Here is a 22739-nt window from a genome sequence, read left to right as displayed (position 1 = left end):
CCAAACACAGATGGAAAAAAAATAATAGGTTATTTTTATTTCTACTATGACCTTGATTCCCCAAAATATTCCCTTCATATCTTCCTTACACCTACAGATTGTCATGCTTCTTGTCCTGATGAGTCTGAGAAGGGATGTTTTGCCAGATGTTATGCCTTTTCCAACTGGTCTGTTTGCAAAGCCCAGTTAAGTGATTAAGTAAGAATTGACAAATATCAACCTAGGTAGGACAGTACAAATTCCTTAAGACAAGCAGTGAAAAAATCTAGACCAAAAACAGAAGATGAAATGTATTGAGTCTGCAGTGCTGAGATAGCGAGAATATGTGAAGCCTCCATTTTAAATCATAATGACAGCAAAAATGGTGATGACAAAGCTGACTGGAGAACAGAGGACACAGGAATGGAAATCACCATGAGAGTGTTGATGGAAAACTCTATGTGCAATTCCAGCATGAGCTGGTAACTATTGCTATTAGGGAAATCTCCCAATTTCCAGGAAACATGGCTGTTTGTCCATGTTGAAAACCAAGTTTCTCAAGCAGGAGGATGTATGGAGGTGGCACCATGGGCTGCTCAGGTAGTGGAGGGCAAGTTATATTAAAATAGACTGAGTAAGGTTAGTTTGTTCAGCCCAGCAAAAGAGAGATGGGTGATAAAAATATTAAATATCTTACAAAGGTAAATAGCAAAAGGGGACACAAGGTGAGAGAAGGACAAAGAAAATAACTGTCCCTAAAGAGGAATATCAGGAGATTTTAACCACCAGATGTGGTTAGCCCAGCCTCCTGGTTGGAATAACAAGGTGGAGTGTCTGACAGAGTTACCATAGATTTATTTTATAATGGGAACTTGGTGTCACAGCTTTCTGCCACTCAAATTCAGAGGCCTTTTCTAAGGTCAGGAGATCTGGGAGGACAAATGGCCAGGAGACACTGAGCTCAGAAACTCTTGGCTGCAGTAAATGCCAGTTGGGGGTGACTTGCTATACAGCTATTCTGGCAATTTGTTGTCCTGACCCTTGGACATTCTCTTTCAATTGCCAGCCTACAGTGAACTGTGTGCACAGCACGATGGCCCCCATGTCCCAGCCCAGCAGCAGGGCCATGGGGAGAGCTCTGGGTACCCCAGTGCGCTTATTTGGGTGAACAAGGCAGTGGCACAGCAGGCTTACAGGCTGCCAGAGAAGCCCTTGGAACAGGAGGTCCCAATTCTTACCCACTGTAAGACCTCCACGTCCTTTAGACAGAAATCCCAGATGGGTGTTTCATCCAAACAGAAATACACCTTTTGTGTGGCCCTGTTCTCTGCTGTGATGGTTCTTCCATCACATGTGGGTGCCTCTGACAGCATTTCATGGGACCTGGTGGGGGCTCTGGGGCCTCAGAATCACCACAGTTTCCTGGGGTTCATGACTCCTCTGACTTGTGATGGAGAGTGTGGGAAGCTGTGCCCAAGGAGTATCCCCTCCTCCCCCCTTACACCCAGCTGACAGCAGAGCCGCCAGCAGAGCTGCTGCCCCAGCGCCCGGCACCCAGGGGCTGTGTCCCTGCTGCAGACCAGAAGTTACTCACAGCCAGCTTTAACACCTCCAGAGAGTTATGCCCCAAAGCTTTCGCTCCCAGGGCTCTGGAAGGGGTCAGTGCCTCTGCCTGTCCAAGCAGGTGTTGATAATAAGGAAATGCCCCCCCATGGTGAGAGGAATTTTAGAAGCTGCGAGGAGAGATCGCAGGCACAGGGAGGGCAGTGCAGGTGCCTGCACCGACTGACTGCCCTGGGCACTTGGCCTCAAGGACAGAGCTCTCCTGCAAACAGATCCCTGGCAGAGCCTGTGCCAAACACAACTGCTACAACAGCCTTTGGGCCATGCCTTATGGTTAGGAGCAGTCTGCTGCAGCCAAAATCCCCAGGCTTTCCTGAGGAGGTGGGAAACACAGAGCTTTTGCATTGTTTCACTTAAGAAATGAGCATTCCTGAGGCAAAGGCTAGAAAAATCTTTCTCCAGATTTCAAAACAAAACACACAAGACAAACATTCTACAGGCCACAGTCCCTTTTGGAGCTACAGAGAGCATACAGAAGCTCTCAGTCCTTTCCCCATGTTTGGTGAGATGCACTGAATAATTTGGTTGTGAATCAAAGAAGTCTCAGTGCTACCACTCAGAAAGGAAATTCAGCATGGAAACAGCAGAAAGCAAGCCAAATAAAAGTGTCTTCATACTCATAAATGATGTTTTCTCACAGTCCATCATTCCCCAGAGGTGAGGAATTGCCTTGCTATGATTACTGAGGCTGAAGTAGGTGAAGGGACCCAGGGTGAGGTGCTAAGACCAGCACCGTGCTAACACGGCTCTGGCACAGCCCCATCACCACCTGCAGCACTTGGCTGTTTGTGCTGACTTCCTGTGAGCACTTGGGGTAACCCCTGAGTTCCCAGCATGCCCATTCCAAATGAAATGTTCCATCAGAGCCTCTATTCCTGCCAGTGCCAGAATCCACCTCCCTTTCATGCCCCATTCCCTTCACAGGACTGTAGGAAGGGAGCTGGGCAGGACCTGCTTAAACTGATTATTAGGAGAAGTTTCTTCACTGAGAGGGTGATCAAGCCCTGGCACAGCTTCCCAGGGTAGTGGTGGAGTCACCATCCCTGGAAGTATCCAGGAAACAAGTGGATGTGGAGCTTAGGGATGTGGGTTAATGGTGGCTTGTGCAGAGCTGGGTAATGGTTGGACTGCATGATCTTGGAGGTCTTTCTGGCACAAATGATTCTGGGATCCTGTGGCTCATGGTCACAGGACCTCCAGCCTGAGTACTGCTGGTCCTGAGAAGATGCCACTCCTGCTCCTGGCTTTTTGTTTGCACTGACATGGCCATACAGTGCTCTCCAGGTCTCATGGTTTCAATGGTGTAGGACAGTTAACTCCATGTTAAAGCTAAGGATTGACCCTGTAGAGGAAACACTGGAGCTGGGAAGGTGTGATCCCATCCCAGTCTCCCAGAACAGGCCATTGAAGCAGGTCTCTGTTCCTCTGCCCTACAGTCTGAGTGAGGAGGGCCTCCCCTGAACCATCAATTACAGCACACAGTTAGTTCCACTGAGCCAGTCTCTCAGCAGAGTCCTGGCAAACTGCCCTTCCTCCCACTTCTCCCTCATTAGCCTGCTCCTCCCTTGCTTGGTCTTTAATTAGCTTGTCATCAGCAGCTTGGCCTGGACTGAATACCCTGCATTGTCCCAAATGAAACAGTGTAAGACAGATGGGACACCAAAGCAGCAAGAGAGGAGGGCAAGAAGACTTGCAAAGCCATCAATAAGTGTCTGACTGCAGGGACAGGCTTGCCAGGAGCAGCAGTAAGATTTCATCTGGCCTGGACAAACCGGGGTTGTTCAAACTGTAGATTGGCTGGGACCCAGCAACCTCATTTCAGCAAATCCAACATAAATCCAGCACAGGGAGACACAAACCCCAGCAAAACCAGTGGCCTTAAGGAGTGAAGCTCTTTATTGTGGCATTGAAGTTGTCAGGAAAATTAATCCACAAACACCAGAGGTTTATGTCCAAAGTGGAGACAGAGGAATCCTGTAACCTTATTTGAATAAAGGGAGAGGCCATGGGGCATTTCCTCCGGGGTCTCTCAAATTTTTAGAGGACACAGCCTCCTAATTTCCCAGCCATATTTCCCTCTCTCTTTCCCCATTGGCTGAGGTACTTGAGAGGTACAGACCTCCCAAATTGCCTCATACAGACCCCTTCTAAAGTATAACCCCCCATTTTCTTTTCCTATGAGATTTATGGTTCCTCTCATTACTTCTTTCATCTCTCAGTATCTACCTTTACCCACAGTTTGTTTATAAAATCCCTCTCATTCCTTTCAAAGTGAAGTGCTCAACCTTCCCACCTGGCTTGGAGCAGCTTCACAGGGAAGCCTCACACCCTTGACTCCATTTTTTCTGTAGTTCAGAAGCCAGCCAGTGGCCTCAGATCCCCTTTTCCCTGCAGGAAAATGTTTATTCTGCAGGAGGTTTATTCCCTGTGTGGCACACACAGAGCTCACAGACACTCCTGGTGCCACTGCAGAGCCTGGAGCCAGCACACGGGAGGGCACAGGGCAGCGGCACTGCAGGAGGGGAGAGCAGCCCAGCAAAGTGGCACCTGTTGTCAGGCAGGAGCCAAGGCTTGTGTCAGCCTGCTGAAAATGTTTCCCCTTCGACCTTAGCGACCTTTCCCATCACACTTTATGAGGCAGACTGCTCCCATTAAGTGCCACTTGATCCTCTGCTAATGCAGCAGTTATGAAAGGCCCATAGCACTTGTCACTAGGATAAACACCTTCCGAGTGGGAGAAGCTGTGGGGAAGGGGTACACACACCCTCCCCTCTGCTCCCTCACGTCCCTTCCATGTCTGTCCATCACCACTGGCACAGCCCCTGGTTTGGAGCAGGAAAGCTGAGCCTGGCTGCAGCACTGCGCTGCCTCTGCTGCCAGGGCCTGAACGATTACACAGAGAGGGGCTGCTTGGGTTAGTCAGACATTCCCTGCAAGAGAGTTTCAGGACACAGCCCTAGGTGTGCACTGTCCCTTCAATCCTGCAGATCACACAAGCTCAACCAGCTGAGATGGGGACAGGTCCTGCTGCGGCCACCCCTGTCCAGTCAGGGCTCAGAGCCCTATGCAGCTTTAGCGTGCTCAGGAAAAAAGGCTCAAGGTATGCCAGGGAAGGTTGGACATCAGGAGGAATTTTTCACAGAAAGGGTTGTTAAACATTGCAAGGGGCTGCTGAGGGAACTTTGAAGTCCTCAACCCTAGGAACAACTGGATGTGGCACTCAGTGCTCTGGGCTGGGTCACAAGGGGGGATCAGGCATAGCTTGGGCTCAATGATCTAAAAGGTCTTTTTCAAGCTAATTTTTTCTGTGATTCAGTCTCAGGGGAAGCATAAACACACCTTCCATGCTGAAATGCTCCTTGGTACTGCCTGCAGCCTTCACAGGTGTGGCTTGGCTGTTTGGGTAACTGGAGCAGAATCTCCAAGGGGCTGGCACTAATGGGGGGTAGGTGGACACTCCTGCCCTGCAGGACTTGCCCAAAGAAAAGAAGAGCTTGAGGGTCAGGACAGCCTGCTCAGAGTACAAACAAGCCGCTGGTAATGTCCTGCCAGCCAGCTCTTCCAGCTCCTCGGCATGCTCACAGGAGTGACCAGCACCAAGGGATTTTGTGAGCCCTTTGAGAAGGGTTACTACATTGGTTCTTCTACCCCAGAACAGGACTGGACACACACAGAATATGGCTCATCATCCCTGTGGAGAGTCCCCCAGAAAAGGGACTGACTTTGGAAGAAATAGCACACGTGGGCAGATTTTAGTGAATTGAAAGGTTTTCAGCATCTGCACTGAAGAATTTGTCAAAGGAGAAGAAAAAGCAATCAAATGAAGTCCCTTTCTTTTCTAGAAGCTCTGGTGCTCCAGTCCTGGCTCTCTGAACTGTGTCAGAGGTTTCCTGGGTCTCAGGGAGCAAGAGAGCTGTCAGCCAGCAGAAGTATCTGAGGTGTTTTCAGTGGCTGTGATGGATGGTGACGGTGGCAGCACTGTTTGGGCTGTGGATTACCTGTGGGGGAGTGCTCAAGATGTGCACATTTGCCTTGTCCCTGTCTGACAAGGGCTGCATAGGCTGAGATTGCTTTGGGGCAAACAGGAGGTGAGTCAGCAGAGAAACTTTAGTATTATCTGCTCTGGACCAGATATCTACAGAGGGGGGTTCTGCTGGTCACTAATCCCTGTGCAATGCCTTGAATCATGACTATGTCACAAAACAGAAACTCAGAAGGGAACGAACTTTTGAAGTCTCTAATCCAAGCCCAAACTCTTCAAGAGAGACCTACTCAGGCATTTTTGGCTCTTGTGGGAGCAAACATTAAAACCAGCAGTGGTTTGTAGGATCACAGATCTCTACACCAGTAAGAGCTGGATATTGTGAACACAGTGGTGATCCCTGCTCCTGGAACAACCTGCAGAGCTGGGACCACTCCTAGGGACTATCTGGTCATTCCATCATGAGCATTCCCCAACAAGGAAAGCCTGGAAGGAGCTGTGAAATCTGCCTATTGCAGCAAGATCAATTTTCAGGAGAATTTCCCCTGCTATCTAGGAGGAATGGGGGCAGTGAAAGAGACTCTCTCCATTGTCTTTAAATGTCTCCTGTCTTTCCACAGGAGACATTTATGCCCATCTGATCTATGGCTGAGTGGCTTCCCCCCCAGCTTTCCCTTGCATGGAAAAGAAAAATTACACAGCTCTGGGAGATCAGAGTGTTGAAATAAAAAGGGAGTGAAGTCATCTTAGTCTCAGGAGAAATGTTCCGACTTGTGACTGCCCTCCACGTGGTGATAACAGGGTATAATTTATATGGGTGGAAATCCCTCTTCCCACTCTAACAATGTTTGCTTTGTCCTGAATATTGAGCCCACTCGTGCCCTGGAAATGATGTTTCAGAACACATGTGCAGAGTTCCTAACCCTGGGCAATGACAAGAAGTCTCATCAGCTCAAATAAATATCCCTGCCTCACCAGGACAGGCCCTCGTGCTTCAAATGTCTCAGTTCCCTACCTGCCAATATTGGAACTCCATAAATAGAGCCAGCTGGGAGGGGAGCTGGGATGTGCACTGCCACCCACGAGATACCTGTGAGGCCAGGCCACACTTGGAGGGAGCTCAAGGTAAGCAAAAAGCACAGCACCAGGCAGGAGAGGCCTGGCCCCCAAGGCTGGGGCAGCCTGGTGGATCACTGAGCAATCCAAAGCTCCCTCTGGAGCAGGCTGGCTCTGAGCATTTCTGTGCTCTCACAGCACTTCTGCACTGCTCCAACACCTGCAGCAAGGCTCCAGTGGAGACTCCACATCCCCGCAGCAGACTATGGCTCAGGACATGCTCAGAACATCCGGGGCAGTGCTTGCTGACGCTGGTGTCAGTCTTTCCATCCCTGCCAGTGCATTCTGAAGCAGGATGTTACCACCTCCTGCCAGCACCTTCCCATAACCCACCAGCATCTTCCAGTGCAGAACCTGCTGGCATAGCAACTCCTACCCCCTTTCCCAGCACAAAGGCTTCTCTCAGAGATTAGTGACTCCCAGCACTGAAGGTCCCCCATGCTTCCACAGAAAGGGCCAGCACAGCCCTCCACAGATGTTCTTCACTCCTACAGCCATGGCTGAATCTCGCTCTGCATTACACCCCCCTCCCTGCATTACACAGCCCTCTGTCACTGAGCCCAGAACAGCAGTGGAAGGAAATGGGACTTCTGGCTCACTCCCACTCTCCTGAGCCCATCTGTTCCACGGGGCCAGAACCATCCAGCACAGCACCAGTGATGTGGAAGCACTCACTGGTGATGTGACCCACCTGCACAGGTCATTCCTGACAAAAACCACTACTTGAAACCAACTCTTGAAATAATCCTGCCCAAAGAGAAAGCAAACACAGCAGAAATTTAGAGCAGGTTCTATGTCCAGGCCCTCCTTTGTCTTCCCTTTCAAGGAGAAGGATCTTTGACAAGTTGGGAATAACCTCTATCCAGTCAGGGACTGAATGCTGGAGAAGCTGTTAATTGCCTCTTGAAGTCTTCTGTCAGCAACATTATCCTCTCCTGCCCTGCCCAGCCTGGCCAGGGATTGTCCTGGTCAGTGGCTGCAGTGGGACACAGAGAAGGGGAAGGTGAAATATGATATGAGAAATAAAACCTACGGCAGCAAGCAATGCTAATAAAAAAATCGTGAGGGAAGCAGCATTCCAAGGAGGGGGGAATGCTGGGGGAGGAAAAGCATGGACCTCTCTTGACAAAGGTCCAAATAATTTTTAAAGGACCCAAGAAATTATATTTTAATGTTTATTTTTAATACAACCTACACGTGTGCTGAGAGCACTGCCTGCCACACCACTATCTTATTACTTCCCAAATTAGCAGCAAAAATATTAATTTAGACAGGAGGGAATAATTTTTAACAAAAGCGTCACTGCCTTCTGGGGAAGACGTCTGACCTGAAAAGATCATGTCCAGGGAAACCCCACACCACAGACAGCCCCTTGGGGCTAGGAGCCCCACAGCTGGAAACACAACAGTTTGGGGTAGTTCAGCACAGCTGGGTGACTGATGATGATGTCAGATGAGTGTAGCACATCACTTTAATTGAACATAAATATATGTTTGTCACTACAGCTGACAACAAAAGGTGTGGAGATAAAAATGACCAGTGTATTACAGGCAGCCTTCAGCAGCTTCCCACATGCATGTCTGTATTTGCTTTTCTGGTTTACATTTTATTTCATTCAAGCAATACAGAAATGAAAGGCTTGTACTCATTCCCTGTCCCTTCTCCAAGGGCTGCAAAAGCCGCCAGCCCTCTCTGGGCTGACAACCAGGTACTGTAGCTGGAGGCTCCCTGGCTCACCTCCTCCATGAGATCAGCCCTGCCGCGAGAGGTGCAACTCCCACCCATACTGCTGGATCCACAGGGATGACCCATCTGGGGCCCCCAGATTAAAGGCTGATGGCAGAGCTGAGAAAGCACAACATTTAGTTGCACTGAGGGAACCTGACCACCTAGTAACATTTTGTGTTCTCTTCTGCACCAGAGGAAATGAGCATGTACTTTACTTGCACTGAAATCACTTCCTCCGAACACAGCTGAGTCACTTCTCTAAGTCTCTACTAAGGTTTCTGGAGAGCATCCTGCTCCAAGGGAGCAAATACAGCTGGGATCCTATAACCACAGTGCCCTCCCAGTCCCACCAAATAGAAAAATTATTCCTGCCCACTGGTCTCTCCAGGAATTCTTTTATCCTTTCTGAAACAGAGCAGCTGTATAACAAGAACTCAGCATGGCAGGTCAGAAGATTATGAATTCTGTATCCACTTGGGAATTTTTTGGGAAACAAAACCCCAACTGTACAAATTGGAAGAAGGCTGAGACATGCGGCCCATTACTGCACTGAGCAACCCTTCCAAACCACAGGATCTTGTCTATAAACTGTCCCAAAGGCAGTGACCTCTATGAGCAAAGACTTCCTTGGTCTCACACGTAGAATTTCTCCACATTGTTCCTGCTGTTGGGACATGTGAATGAATCTCTTGGTTTACTTTGTTTGTGTGCATGGTATTTGCTTTACTTATTAACTGATTTATCTCAGGCCACAAGATGCCTCGCTTTCACTCCTCTGACTCTCTGCCCATCACACTGTGAAGGAGGGAGTGAGTGTGGGGCTGACTTGGCAGCTGGGTTAAACCAGGACACCCACTGGGAAACAGGAGGAGTCCTTGACCATCAGCCCAGCCCAACAGATCCAGGTTGGCTGGGTTTAAGGAGCAGTCATAGCATGAGGTGTACTGGAGTGACTGCAGCCCTCCTGCACAACCTTGGAAGGCAAAACCAAGCCCCAGAAGGCCTGATGCCAAAAATACACTTAGGCATAATTGTTCATTCAATTCCATCAAAAGTCTTGGAGAAACATATTTTTGGCTGCATCAGGTGTTACAGAAAAGGATGCCAACGGCAGTGATTCTCTGCCAAGTAAGGAGGAGCCAGACTTCTCAGGACACCCACATGGAACAGGAGTGGGTGCAGCATGGAGCAGTCCTCAGAGGTTGCAGCCACTCAGCCTCACAAATAGGATCCATCACAGCCGTCCTGATTCTATTCCTTCCCCTCTTCCCTCACATCACACACATGACAGGGGGAGGACAGCAGGGAGGGTGGCATCTGGAGCATCACAGACATCTCTACACCCAAGGAGCTGGAAGCACCCCTGCTGTGGGCAGTGCTCTACACCCCTGGCCTGGAAGATGAAAGTATTTTGGGTCTGGCTTTGCCAAGTCTCCACCTGCCTCAGTTCCATCAGAGCACAATTCCCTAGCCCTTCCCATGGCAGCTCCCTCCCAGGAGGCTGAAGCACTTGTTTGGTTCACAGTAGGACTGCACCACCACACAGGATCCCAGGCTCCAGAGAAGATCATCAGCTCTTGAAAAATACCTCAGGCCACAGGAGATTCCCTTTTCCCTCTGTTTCCTTGGGAAAACACAGTGAAATCAGGCAGGGGGAAGCAGTGTGGGCCAGTGCACTGCTCTGGGGTGCAGCCACTCTCCCATTTAGTCTCAGCACTGCAGAAGGCTTGGCTGAACCCAGAGGAGGCCCTGTTCCTCAGCCATCCTGTTTCACAGAATCACAGAACTACACAATCACTGAAGCTGGAAAAGACCCCTAAGATCATTGTGACCAACGCCCACCTTGCTAACCAGACCATGGCACTGAGTCTCACTCCAGGCTTTCCTGAAACACCTCCAGGCATGGTGACTCTGCCACTTACCTGGGTACCCCATTCCAACCTAATCACCCCTTCTGTGAAGAAATCCTTCCTAATGTCCAATCTGAGCCTTCCCTGGCACACGGTTTGTGACTGGCAGTGGTCTCCTGTTTAGGGGTAGAAATTATTAAACACAACACAGGTGCAGAAGCAGGAATCCCTCCTTTGGGTCAGCCATGTATGGGTTGGCTCCCCCTCACTAGCCCTCAGCCATCCCATCACCAACTGTGAGTATCCTCCCCACCACACCTTCATGGCTGCACAGCTGTGACCATGAGAACCAGCTCCAAACTCCATTGTCCAGAGTTACCCTTCATGGCTGGATATTAATGCCTGTTCTCTGCCCATCCATGCCTGGGAGGTCATGCTGGGCAGAGGGTCCTGCACAACCCAAGCCTGCATATGCATGGCCCAAGGACACACACAGACACTGGATCTCACAGGTTATCAGAGACCAGCCTGCTGGGCAGCCACATCTTCTGTCAGCTCCCACGCACACAGCAGCTGCTCCTGCCTGGAACTGACACTGTTTGTTCATTAATGAGTGCTCACAAATCTCCATGAGGCTTTTTAAGACCATCAGGTCTATCAGGGTGAGAGAAGCCCTCAAGAACTGACTGTCACAAGCAGCTCTTGTGACCCTCATGAGCTCTTCAGCCACCCTCACAGAGCCCCTCCCAGTGCTGTGGTGCCAATTGACTGAGGAAACTCAGGCATGGCACCACAAACCACTTCTTTGGAGCTGGAAGGGAGCTGACAGCATAAAGAGAAGGAGAATTGCCAGTGTTTGGTCTGACCACCCATGCTGCATAAGGAAGGGAGCCTCAAAGGTTGGTGCAATGCCCAGGTACCCTGGAGTCTTCTCTTGTCAGCTTGCAATTCCCAAAGCATTTCATTTCATAGGCAATAGAAAGACCAAATAATCTTGTTGCAGGTGAAGAATGAAATTTCTTCCCCCTGAATTATAGGATGTTTTTTATAATGGCAGGATGTATTTCTAGAATATTTACAAGTCAATGTATCTGTTCACAATTTAAAATAAACTGCCCTTTAAATATGCGCCAGCTGCTGTGGCCCCGGCGCTGGGCCGGAAGGAGTTTGGCAGTGTTGTCACCAATACCTGTGTCCAGACAGAACAAGGACAAACTGTTCCTGTGTGTCCTCAGATGCTGCTCTTGTTAACAAAAATGCCACCTGTCCTTCAGATTGACACCATGAGTGCCAGCAAGGCCTAATTACGTGGGTAAGGGGACAGGAACAGGGCAGGGTATTTACACCTGATGCATTTCCCCTCTTTTACACATTTGTGTTTGTCTCCTATCTCCCATTCCCTCTCCCTCCATGTCACATGAATTATGTTTGGCCTCTATTCCGAGGGCACTGCCCATGGAAATCTCCTTCCTCTGAGGCACCTCTCACCTTACTGCTGCCAGCAAAGTGGGAGGCAGAAATCAGGAATGAACAGCCTCACAGTGTCACTGGTAGTCCCAAGGTCTCCAAAGCCTCTTCCCAAACCCTCTGTGAGTCACAGATCCCTACAGAGTGGTGTCAGTGGCTAAAATCAACCCAAATTACTGGTAATTCAGGGCAAGATCTGTATAGGGCTCAGAACCCATTGCTGGAGAAATTTTTGAAGGGGCCTGCATTCAGCACACACAGAAATTCAGGAAGCATGACCACATCTGTTGGGTGTGTGCAGTAGTGCACTTGGGAATGAGGACAAGACTGAGCAACAGGTAGGAAGAAATAAAGCAGCAAATCCTGCTCCCTTCAGGCAAACTCGCTTTTCCCACTGCTGATGGGCTTTATACATGGCAACAGGGATGACATCCATGAGATAACTGAGTCTGCTGCATCCCAGTTATCTGGGACAGACAAAAAGGCAGCTTTGCCAGGGGGAAAGTCAGCAAGGAAACAGGAAACATTCTCCTGGAAGTGTGTGTGAGATCTCCCACTCATGACTGCAGGAGTGTACACACAGCTCACTCTTCCATCCAAGAATTCTGAAACCAGCCTCTTGGAAAAGGCACTTGAACTGAAATGCAACTTTCAAACTCATCCTGTATTGGGTCAGTCTGTTTTTGAGGCACTCACCCAAAAAATCTGATCTCTGAGATGTGGTCTCTCAGCTGCCAAGGCCATTCCTTTACTTCTTCCAAAGGCATTTCCAGTGTCTTGTCCCCAGTCCGGGCTGCTTCCTCCACGTGTCTTCTGTAATCCCACAAGAAGAAGTGATATGAACCTTTGGGCTGCAAAAGACACAGAAGAACAGATTGCTGTGACAACAGGCATGTCAGAGATAAAAACACCTCCTCCCCAGCCAGAGGAAAGTCAGTCACAGAAAATCCCTGTGGCCGTGGGCTTTTAAGCCTGAAAAAAATCAGCTGTGTCACAGCACTGAGTGTCCTATGAGCAGGCCCAGGGTTCTGCTTTGAAGGGAGAGCTCTGGTTTAGCACCAAAGAGCTTCTTTCACTCAGCAACACTGGAGTAGAAGGAAGGAATTAGAAGTCCTTTGTGGATCTAATACCTGGGATTATTCTCATGGAATGTTTCCTTGGATCAGTCCAGTTTACTTAGACCACTCCTATACAGACTCAAGTGAGTGGGGGTAGAATGCAGCCATGGCAGGGCCAGGATTTTAAACATTACAGCAATGGAGTGAGAAAACTCTTTAGAATATTATTTATGAAACTATGAACAAGAACATGCAATGACAGGACAAGTGTGAATGGCTTCAAACTGAAAGACAGTAGGTTTAGATGAAGCATTAGAAAAAAATTCTTCCATGTGAGGGTGGTGAGGCCCTGGCACAGGGTACCCAGAGAGACTTTGGCTGCCCCTGGATCCCTGGAGGTGTCCAAGGCCAGGTTGGATGGGGCTTGGAGCAACCTGGGATAGTGGAAGATGCCCCTGCCCATGACAGAGGGTGGGATGGGATGAGCTTTGAGGTCCCTCCCAACAGAAACCACCCCATGACTTTATGATTCTATGGAAGCATTTTAACATCAGTAATTCCTATGCCAGGGGCATGGACCAGTGAGAGACATTTTAAAACCTAGCAGTCTCCACAACTTATACATTGTACAATCCCTAAAACAAGCAGTCTCAATTATTTACGCATTTCTAGAAAGTTAAAACTATCAGAGAGACAGAACTATCTGCCAAACAGACATTTACTCTCTACCACCTATTTCTGGCTGAATGTATCTTACCTTATTATTTTCATTTTTATTTTCATCAAAGGAGCAAATTCTGACAGGACTGGAAACACCCTCCCATGAGGAGTCCATGGAGGTGGGTTCAGGAAGGACATCAAGGGGCTGGAGAGAGTCCAGAGCTGGGAATGGAGCTGGGAATGGAGCTGAGGAAGGGACTGGAGCCCCAGGAGCAGCTGAGGGAGCTGGGAAAGGGCTCAGCCTGGAGAAAAGGAGGCTTGGGGGGACCTCCTGGCTCTGCACAACTCCTGACAGGAGGGGACACCTGGGGTGGGGTTGGGCTCTGCTCCCAGGGAACAGGGACAGGACAGGAGGAAATGGCATGAAGTTGTACCAGGAAAGGTTCAGGTTGGACATCCAGAGGAAATTCTCCATGGAAAGGGTGTCAGGCATTGGAAGGGACTGCCCAGGGACTCCAGATGGTGGAGTCCCCATTCCTGGAGGTGTCCAAAGAATGCCTGGACATGGCACTGAGTGCTCTGGACTGGATGACAAGGTGGGGGTCAGGCACAGGTTGAACTCAATGATCTCAGAGGTCTTTTCCAAACTATTTAATTTTGTGATTCTATTTCTAGAAGTTAAACCAGAGGTTTGGGTCTCTTCTTTTTCCATCAAAGGATTTTTTTTAACCTGAAAAAATTTAGGTCCTGATTTTATCCAGCAGCACAGACCAGGTAAATCTGAACCAGGTAAAGCAGCAAAGTGCCAGAGAAGCCAGTAAGCCCCTTGAGAGGAAAGCTAATGTCTTTACAAACAATTTGATGGGTGAAGGTACAGATGTTAAAAGTATTTGAAATGGGTCTTAATGTCTCTACTAACTTTGGGCAGCAGGTTTGTTGCAGCACCCAGACAGCTTGGCTTCTAAAACAGACAAGTGTCAGCACAAGCCTGAACTTTTGAACTTTGGGGGTAAAATAGTAGGTTCAATATGCGCTAGGTGGTTTGGGAAAGCTGTACCTTCCTAGTACCTCAGCTGACGGGCAAAGGAAGAGGCAGCATGGGGCCAGGAGTTTGGGATAAAAGGAGGCTGTACCCTCCAAAACTTCGGGAGAGAAAACTCCATGGGTGTGTGCCCCGGTGGACTCTCTCCCTTTATTCAAGTAAAGTTACAGGACTCCTTTGTCTTCTTTATGGACATAAACTTCTGGCATTTGTGGACTTTTCCTGACACCCTCAATTCCTCCAGCTCTGAATGGAACCTCCTGGGAGCTGCCACCGGAGCAAAGGCAAGGCTTGGGGTTATTTGCACACCTGAAGGTTGCAGACACAGAAAGTGGGGCAAACCCAAGGTACTACAAGAACCACATCTGAGGAATGTTCTCTGAGCAAACATCAGACCCTGATGCCTTGGATAGGCACAATGTTCCTCTTGGCACAAGAACCAGGCTTTTAAAATGAGTCACGAGTCTCAAATACAAGAGGTTCATGGCAAGACTGAAGCCTTTGAAACTGAAGGATCACTGGTATAATCTCTAACCATAAATCAGCCAAAAACAGAAGCAAGGGCACCACTGCGGCCCCCACTATCCTCTGATAGACACACGACCACCGTCGGTGTGAGGGGAGAGCAGGGCCATGACGGGAGAGCGGGGTGTGAGGGGCGAATGGGGTCTGTGAGGGAAGAGAGGGGCCATTAGGGAGGAGTGGGACCGTGAGGAGAGAGCTGGGTGTGAGGGGAGAAGGGCTGTAAGGGGAGAACCGGGACGCGAGGTGAGAAGGAGCGGGGCTATCCCGCGTCTCAGCCGCAGGACGAGGCGGCGCAGCCCCGGGAAGCCAGGCGGCAGCGGCCGGGCGGGAGCGGCCGGGCGGGAGCGGCCGGGCGGGAGCGGCCTGCAGCAGCGGCCGGGCGGGAGCTGCCGGCGGCAGCGCCCCTCCGGCACAGCTCTGCCGGCGCCGGCAGCGCATCCCCTCAGCTCCGCGGGCCGCCCTCAGCGCCGGCCGGGCTCCGCGCTCCGATTGGCCAGCGGAGCTGTCCGTCACGGCCGTCACGCTCCATGGCCGAATGGGCGGGCGGGGAGGGCGGGCCCGGGGCCTGCAGGGCGGGGCCGCGCTCGGGCTGGAGCGAGGGGCAGGTAAGGAGCGGCCGTGGGTGGGTACGGCCGGCTCTGAGGGGCACGGGTCTGAGGGGCTCGGCTCTGCCTCTGCTCCGCTCCCCGCACCCGGGACCCGGGGCTCGCGGGCCGGCGGTGGCCTGCACTGCCGGAGGCATCCCAGGAGGCCGGGTGGAACCGGGCGGTGGGAGCCCCCTGGAGGTCCAGGGGCATCCGGGCCTTCGGCGGGTATTGAGGGGTCCGGCCCTGCCCTGGGCCGGGTCGGTGTCAGGGGTGGTTTGAGCACAGATCCGCAAAGGGAAAGAAAGGGGAGAGTCTTAGAAGCGCTCCAGGTGATGTTCACAGAAGCATCCCAGATTGGTTTGTGTGGGAAGGGACCATAAAGCTCACCCAGTCCCAACTCCTGCTATGGGCAAGGCCTCCTTCCACGAGACCAGGCGGCTCCAAATCCCGTGCAGCCTGGCCTTGGACACTTCCAGGGATGGGGGCGTTAAATATGAGGCGATTACTGGGTAATCCCAGGGAGAAGACGGGGTGGTTGTGTGCAGCCGTGCCCTGCACAGCCTTTGGTGGGGGCCCATCCTCGGAGCTGTCACACTCACTCAGCTCCCGAGAACTTCACCTCAACCACGCACTCTCTACTGTGCTTACTGCGCTGGCGGGTTTTGGTCCAGACGCAGCGGCTTTTAGCCACATGGCTGATGTGGGTTGGGCCGATGGTCTGGAAAAAATAGCTCTAAGGCATGTGTACATGTGTCCCTTTGTTTTCAGACTTGGAGATAAATATGCCTTAATTATCCTTTGTATGGTTGAGGGTGTTCTGCAGTTCATGGTGTGTGAACTCTGCCCAGGTTTTAAGTTCTTCTTTATGGTATAATAGATCATGTATTTTCCCCTCCTATTTAAAAGTGGTATTTATAAGTTGTTCAGATATTCTGAACTCAGCTGAGAGGCTAAAACTGAATTCTAGGTACATGTCCCATTGTTGTGTTAAAAATTCAGACAAAAAGTTCACACCCATTTAAAATGGGGGACATGCACTGGGCAGCTCAGATCAGTCCTGTTCCCCAGATCTGTGATGAAGATATAAATGACTGATATACAGGGGAGTCTCCCTGGAAAGAACCATTGTTTGATGAGATTTTTGAAGCTGTGGTGCAAAACCTTAATAAATCATGGGATGCAGTGATAGGACTGGGATGCATTTTGGAGGTCTGGCAGCTTGTTAGAAGTTGCTGGTGTTTTGTTTTGATAAAGAAGAAAGGAACTTGGTGTTTGTAATCCATTATGTGAATGTAATGTGTTGACATAAGATAAAGCAAAGGGTGAAGGAATATTGCAGTGATTTAAATCCCAATGGAATCGGGTCAGGTGATGGAGTCCAAGTACCTGGAGGAAGCTGTGGGATTACCTGGGAGCTGATTAATGAATGTGTTAATTCCCTTCCTCTGCTGAAACAGCTCTTCCATGCTGTCCCAAGGTCCTCCAACACCTGCTCCACCTTTTCTCTCTGAGGGTGAATGCCAGCCTGACCAAGGCAAACTTGCCTTTTGTGGCACAGGGAATAAATTCATATTCTTATGGATTTATGGAAGCACATGTCCCTGAACAACTTTATCCACACATAGAGGGGTTGGAAGGAGATAATCTTTAAGGTCCCTTCCAGCCCAAACCATTCTGTGATATGTAGCAAAAGGTGTTAATGAATTCACCAAGCTACCAGCTTGAAGTAATTTTAAAATCAGGATTTACTGAACCAGTATCTTGAGATAAAGGAGGTTTAGGAATTGGTTTGGAATACTTAGGAATATTCCATCCCTTCCCTGTATGTCATGACAGGAAAATACATTATTCCCTTCAGCAGCAAGACTTTGAGTGTCAGAAGATGAATGATTTACCATTCTTGACAGTGCATAAGGGAGGCCCCAGTGTACTGCTTCAGGTCACTCTTGCTCCTAGTTCTGTGTCTTTTACTGAGCAAAACTGTCAGCACCAAAATATCTGTAGCTGGGCTCCAGAGCAGTAAGAAACGAACAGGAGGTTTTCTTCAATTGTAAGGAAATCAGCAATACTTTTGCAGGGCTGGGGTAATTTAGATGTGTGGTTGTACAGGGTGGGAGCTCTTCTGACAAGAGCGTTCTTGGGATTTGTGTTTGTTTCAAGAGTTTCTGGCTGGCATCAGCTGCAATTCAGGAACAAATTTCTTCTTCTGGGCAAAACAGAGCCAAGTGGGCCACAAAAAAAATCTCTTGACTACCTCGTTGTGGCTGCTTTCAGCTGAGATGCTCTATCCTGGATGTGAGTTTTGTTCCCTCAGGCTCCCAGGATGTTTGCCCAGAGCTCCCGGAACTGTGCGAGCCCCGTGCTGCTGCTGTTGCTGCTGGGCTGTGTCCTCTGTCCTCCAGCACAGGCCAGCAAGGTGGGTGACACTGAGCCGTGTGTGGGGCACAGCAGAGTGGGATGTGAGGGGACAGAGCTGTGTCCCCTCCCTCACATGGCTCCTGTGTCCTGCAGAGCTCTGAGGACATTCGCTGCAAGTGCATCTGCCCCCCGTACCGCAACATCAGTGGGCACATCTACAACAAGAATGTGTCCCAGAAGGACTGGTGAGTGTGAGCGAGCAGCCTCAGGGGTCGGTCCATGACAGCCAGACTCTGGAGTTCCCAGCTGATGCTGAGGAATGGATTCCCTGCCTGTATGTTTGCAGAGGGAGCAGCTTTAGTGGGTGATGTTCAACCCAGGCCAGGGGTGTTTTTTTAAGCAGAAATGGAGGAATCTGGGATGATACATTTACCCACCGCTCTTGGCAGATGTAGTGTGTGCCCTCCAATCCTTTCCACCTGGACCGGATCCCTGCAAAAGGTGCTGGGACAATCTATCGCAGGAATTTTGGGCCAGCTGGGCTGTGAGGGGAGCTCTTAACACCAGATCAGTGTTACCAGTCTGACAGGAAAGCTGGGACACAGACAAAGTCACCCCAGAGTCCTTGCACAGAGCACTGGTTTCACCTTGTGCTGCTGCTGATGGTGGTTTGTTTGTGCTGCAGCAACTGTCTGCACGTAGTGGAGCCCATGCCAGTGCCCGGGAATGACGTGGAGGCCTATTGCCTGCTCTGCGAGTGCAAGTACGAGGAGCGCAGCACCACCACCATCAAGGTACCTGAGCTCAGGCCCCTCCTGTGTCCTGTGCCACACCAGCCCAGGGTGACTGCAGTCACTGCCTGTGCCCTGCCCCGTGCTGTGCCACACTGGTAGGTTCCTGCAGAAGAGCCCAGAAAGTTTTCTTTCAGAAGGAAAACTGTCACAGTGAGTACATGGTGGCAGTGCCAGGGGCTCACTCTCTACAACTCTCTGAAAGAAGGCTGTAGCCAGGTGAGGGTTGGCCTCTTCTCCCAGGCAGCTAGTGACAGAACAAGAAGACACGGTCTTAAGCTGCACCAGGGGAGGTTTAGGTTGGACATTAGGAAGAAATTATTCACAAAAAGGGTGTTGGATACTGGAAGGGGCTGCCCAGGGAGTCACTGTCCTTGGAGGTGTTCAAGGAACAACTGGATGTGGCACTGAGTGCTCTGGGTGGGGTGATAAGGTGGGGATTGGTCGCAGGTTGGACTCCATGATCTTGGACATCTCCAACCCCATGCAGGGATTCAGGTATTCTGTGACTTCTGTGATTCTGTGTCTGAGATAGGGGCATTCCTAGTAGTGTGGGAGCCCAGTGTTCTTGCTGGGGATGTGTGACAAGAGTGCCAAGCATCTCTGACCAGGGCCCTATCTTGTTGTCCCTTATGTGCAGAGCATGCCCTCAGCTGGCACAGTGGGAGCGTCAGAACAGTTTGTGCAGTGATGGCACAACTTCGGCCTCCTGGCAAGAGCAAGAGACTCTTGTGAGAAAAATGAGAACGAGATCACACATCAGAGGCAGCTGCAAAGGACCTTCCTGACCTCTGTGGTGCTTCTTATCTACACTGCTTATCCTTTCCCCCTGCGCTGTCCTCAACTGCAGGTGATCATCATCATCTACCTGTCAGTGGTGGGGGCCCTGCTGCTCTACATGGCGTTCCTGGTGCTCGTGGACCCCCTGATCCGCAAGCCAGACCCCTACACCCAGCCCCTGCACAATGAGGAGGACAGCGAGGTGAGGGGGCAGGGGGTGCAGACAGGGGGACAGGAGAATGGGGGACAGGGAAACAGTGACCTCTTGCTTGTCTCCTCTGATCCAGTGAGGGTCCAGCACTGCTGCTTTGGGGGCACTTACACAGGTGAACATTTAGACTCAGATCTCTGCATGTCATGCAGAAGCACAAGAAATATTCAGAGTTCTGTGTAATGACCCCAAGGCAAGCCCTGCCCTCAGAGGCAGAGGGGACTTTGTAGCAGCTGGCCAGAATTTGGTTTATCCATCTAGAGGAAAAAAAAAAGTCAAATGGATCCTGTTTGTGCAGTGTCCCAGGTGGAGTTTTGTGGTGCTGAGCTTCCAGGGAAGGATGACCTTAAGTGTTGGCTAAAACATCTTCTAGACACTTACAACATTGGCCTATGAGGTGCTGTTTGATCCTGCTCTGGGGCTGGGCCCTGGGTTGTATCCAGGCTGTTGTTTCTTGTGCTTCTCCCTTGAGCACAGTTTCATTCAAACTCCATCTTTTTGTGGGACGCTGGCATACAAACCATGAGCAAAATAATTAAGACACAGCAGCAAAGAAAGAACCACTCTCTCCCTCTTTGTCACACACCAGTTTTAGGAGAGGAAAAATTTCTTGCTGCATAAAATTCATGCAGTTGCAGCAATGGGTTGGACCATCCTATTTGTACTTTGTTGTGAGTATAAACTATTTGGCCCAATTCCTTCATACTCTGATGTGAGAAGCAGTTGCTCCAGTGTCCACAGTCCATCCATTGCCTCCCTCTGCTGAAGAAGGAGGTCCTGCAGGAGGAGATGAATTGTATCCCAAAGTCATGGGTTTGCACCCTGCTCTGCAGCAGTAATTTAGATCCAGGTCCGGGTGCACATGGTACATGCCTGGTGTTAAGTGAGGTTTCTCGCAGTCCAGTATGCTGGACTAAGTCCTCTGGGATAGGCCTTGTTCCTGTGCCGTGATGGATCTCCATCGTCAGCCTGGTTTTAGTGGGGAGATGTGGTTCACCTTGGCAGTGTGGCTCCTGGCAGACTCCAAGAGTGGGTTTCCAGCAGAGCTCTATGCTTTGTGCAGTTCCTCTGCTGGGGACTTTTATCTGGACTGTGGGTGATCCCCAAGAGCAAGGACTTGGGGGCTGGTGTTGAGGAGCTCTGAAAAGAGGTTTTTCATCAGAACAACTCAAACCTTGAACTGCTCTTTCAGGTGCAGTTTCTCCCCAAGTCAGCTGCCTCCCTCTATGCTTGGCTGGGCATTGCCTGGTCTCCAGCACCATTCCTTTCCTTGCAGGACACTCACTCCCTGGCCACAGTACCCACCCTGGCTGGCGCAAGGGCCAACACAGTGCTGGAGCGGGTGGAGGGGGCACAGCAGCGCTGGAAGAGGCAGGTGCAGGAGCAGAGGAAGACAGTGTTCGACCGGCACAAGATGCTGAGCTAGGCCCTGCTGCAGCAGGACACCCCGCTGTTGGAATGGAACCTCCAACCCTCCCTGATTCACCATCTTCAGAGGGAGCAGCAGCTCCAAAGGCTTCTCTGGTCGTGTCCCCTGCCCTTCCCCTGCCCAGCCACGCTCGCCCCTGGGCTATGGCTGCCACGTGGAGCTCGGCCCAGCAGGGACAGGGGCTGGGAACAGAGTGTTGCGAGCTGGCTGAGTCTTCCTGGGATAAAAATAGTGGGAGAATTTTGATGTGGGATAAATTATGTGATGTTTCTCCAGGATGCAGCAGCCACCTCCTCCTCCAGTATGCACTGGTGGTCCTTGGGCATTGTGGTGCTGAGCCACACAAGAACAAAGAGGAGGGGGTTTCTGCCAGCGTGCACTGCTGCTTCTGCTTATCCTGATGTAAATGGAGAGATTTCCATGCCTGTGGAGTCTGTCCAGGTTTACACCAGCATAACTGAGACTGCAGCTTGCTTCTGGGCATGTGAATATCACAAAACTTAGTACCTACATCAGTAAGAGTCCAACAGGTAAAAGCCTGATTTACATTTCTATCTTTCTGTGCTTTACCAGTAGATAAAAACTTCCTGGGGTGAAACCTCTTGATTTGTACCCACACTGGTGACCCTTAGTGTTCTCCCACAGTGGGCCGTAGCATTTGTATCCAAGAGAACTGGGGCAAAGGCTCTCCTGCAGCACTGGAAACACTTGTCAGGGCCCTGGGACTTGGACACTTGTGCCACTCAGAACACTCCAAGAGCTCTGACAGGACTTGGGCTGTGTGGAGGAAGCTGCAGTGGTTCAGCCACTGTATTGATTCCACTGGAGAACATTTGGAGTTTATGGTGTAACATCTGCATATTAAATGCAAAGATCTACTACCTGAGTGGCTTTTTTTCAGGGGAAAAACCCCATATGCCAGGTCTGGGGCTCTCCATCTGCCTCCCAGTGCCCAGCAGATGCACCTCAAACCAGAGCTGTGGTTATGGCGCTGCAGGAGCGGCACTGCTCCCTCCTGACAGTGACTGTCCTGCTCCAGGAGAGCCAGGTTGGAACATGGGCAGTGCTTGGCACAGGTTAGTGACAACTTCCTGGGTTAGCCCATGGGAATGCTGAGCAGACTGGAATTCTTCCTTTGCAGGAAGCTGAGAAATTGTTGTTAAAAGTCCTAACTGGGAGAGGTGTCAGTCACTGCCCAGTGTGCTGGGGTCTGCAACTGCTAGTGGAGCATCCAGCCCTCCAAGCTGACCCTGCCAGACAAACCCAAACAGCAGTTTTTGGAATCCTGTGTGTACCCCAGTTACCCTTCAGCACCTCACTGGGCTAAAAAAGACACAGGACTTCACATTATACCGAGGCCACATTTTCCTTGGCTTATCTTTGTTCCCTGGTGCTCAATTCTGGGCCTTCCTCCTCTTTCTAGAAGCACCATCCTGCCTGTCCTTCCCTCTCCGTGAGCCCCGCAAAAACACGAAGAGAGGTCCCCGAGAATTGTTTTTTTCCCTCCGAGGGCGGGAACAAGCAGCGCTGGTGGGAGGTGCTGCCCGGGGCCG

General features: G+C 50.6%; 1 protein-coding gene across 1 annotated transcript; it reads left to right on the top strand.

The window, feature by feature from the left end:
- Positions 1–15484: 15484 nt before the first annotated feature.
- TMEM9 (transmembrane protein 9) lies at positions 15485–22067 on the top strand. The gene is made up of 6 exons (XM_041721251.2): positions 15485–15635; positions 17932–18033; positions 18129–18220; positions 18661–18769; positions 19617–19748; positions 21034–22067. The coding sequence occupies exons 1-6, from the start codon at positions 15558–15560 to the stop codon at positions 21181–21183; spliced, it is 663 nt and encodes a 220-aa protein (XP_041577185.2). The 5' UTR covers positions 15485–15557; the 3' UTR covers positions 21184–22067.
- Positions 22068–22739: the final 672 nt, after the last annotated feature.

This window comes from Taeniopygia guttata, chromosome 26 (assembly GCF_048771995.1).
Source record: "Taeniopygia guttata chromosome 26, bTaeGut7.mat, whole genome shotgun sequence".
In the NCBI taxonomy this organism is placed as follows: domain Eukaryota; kingdom Metazoa; phylum Chordata; class Aves; order Passeriformes; family Estrildidae; genus Taeniopygia; species Taeniopygia guttata.
Note: the sequence above shows the minus strand (reverse complement) of the source record. Positions and strands in the feature narration are given on the sequence as shown.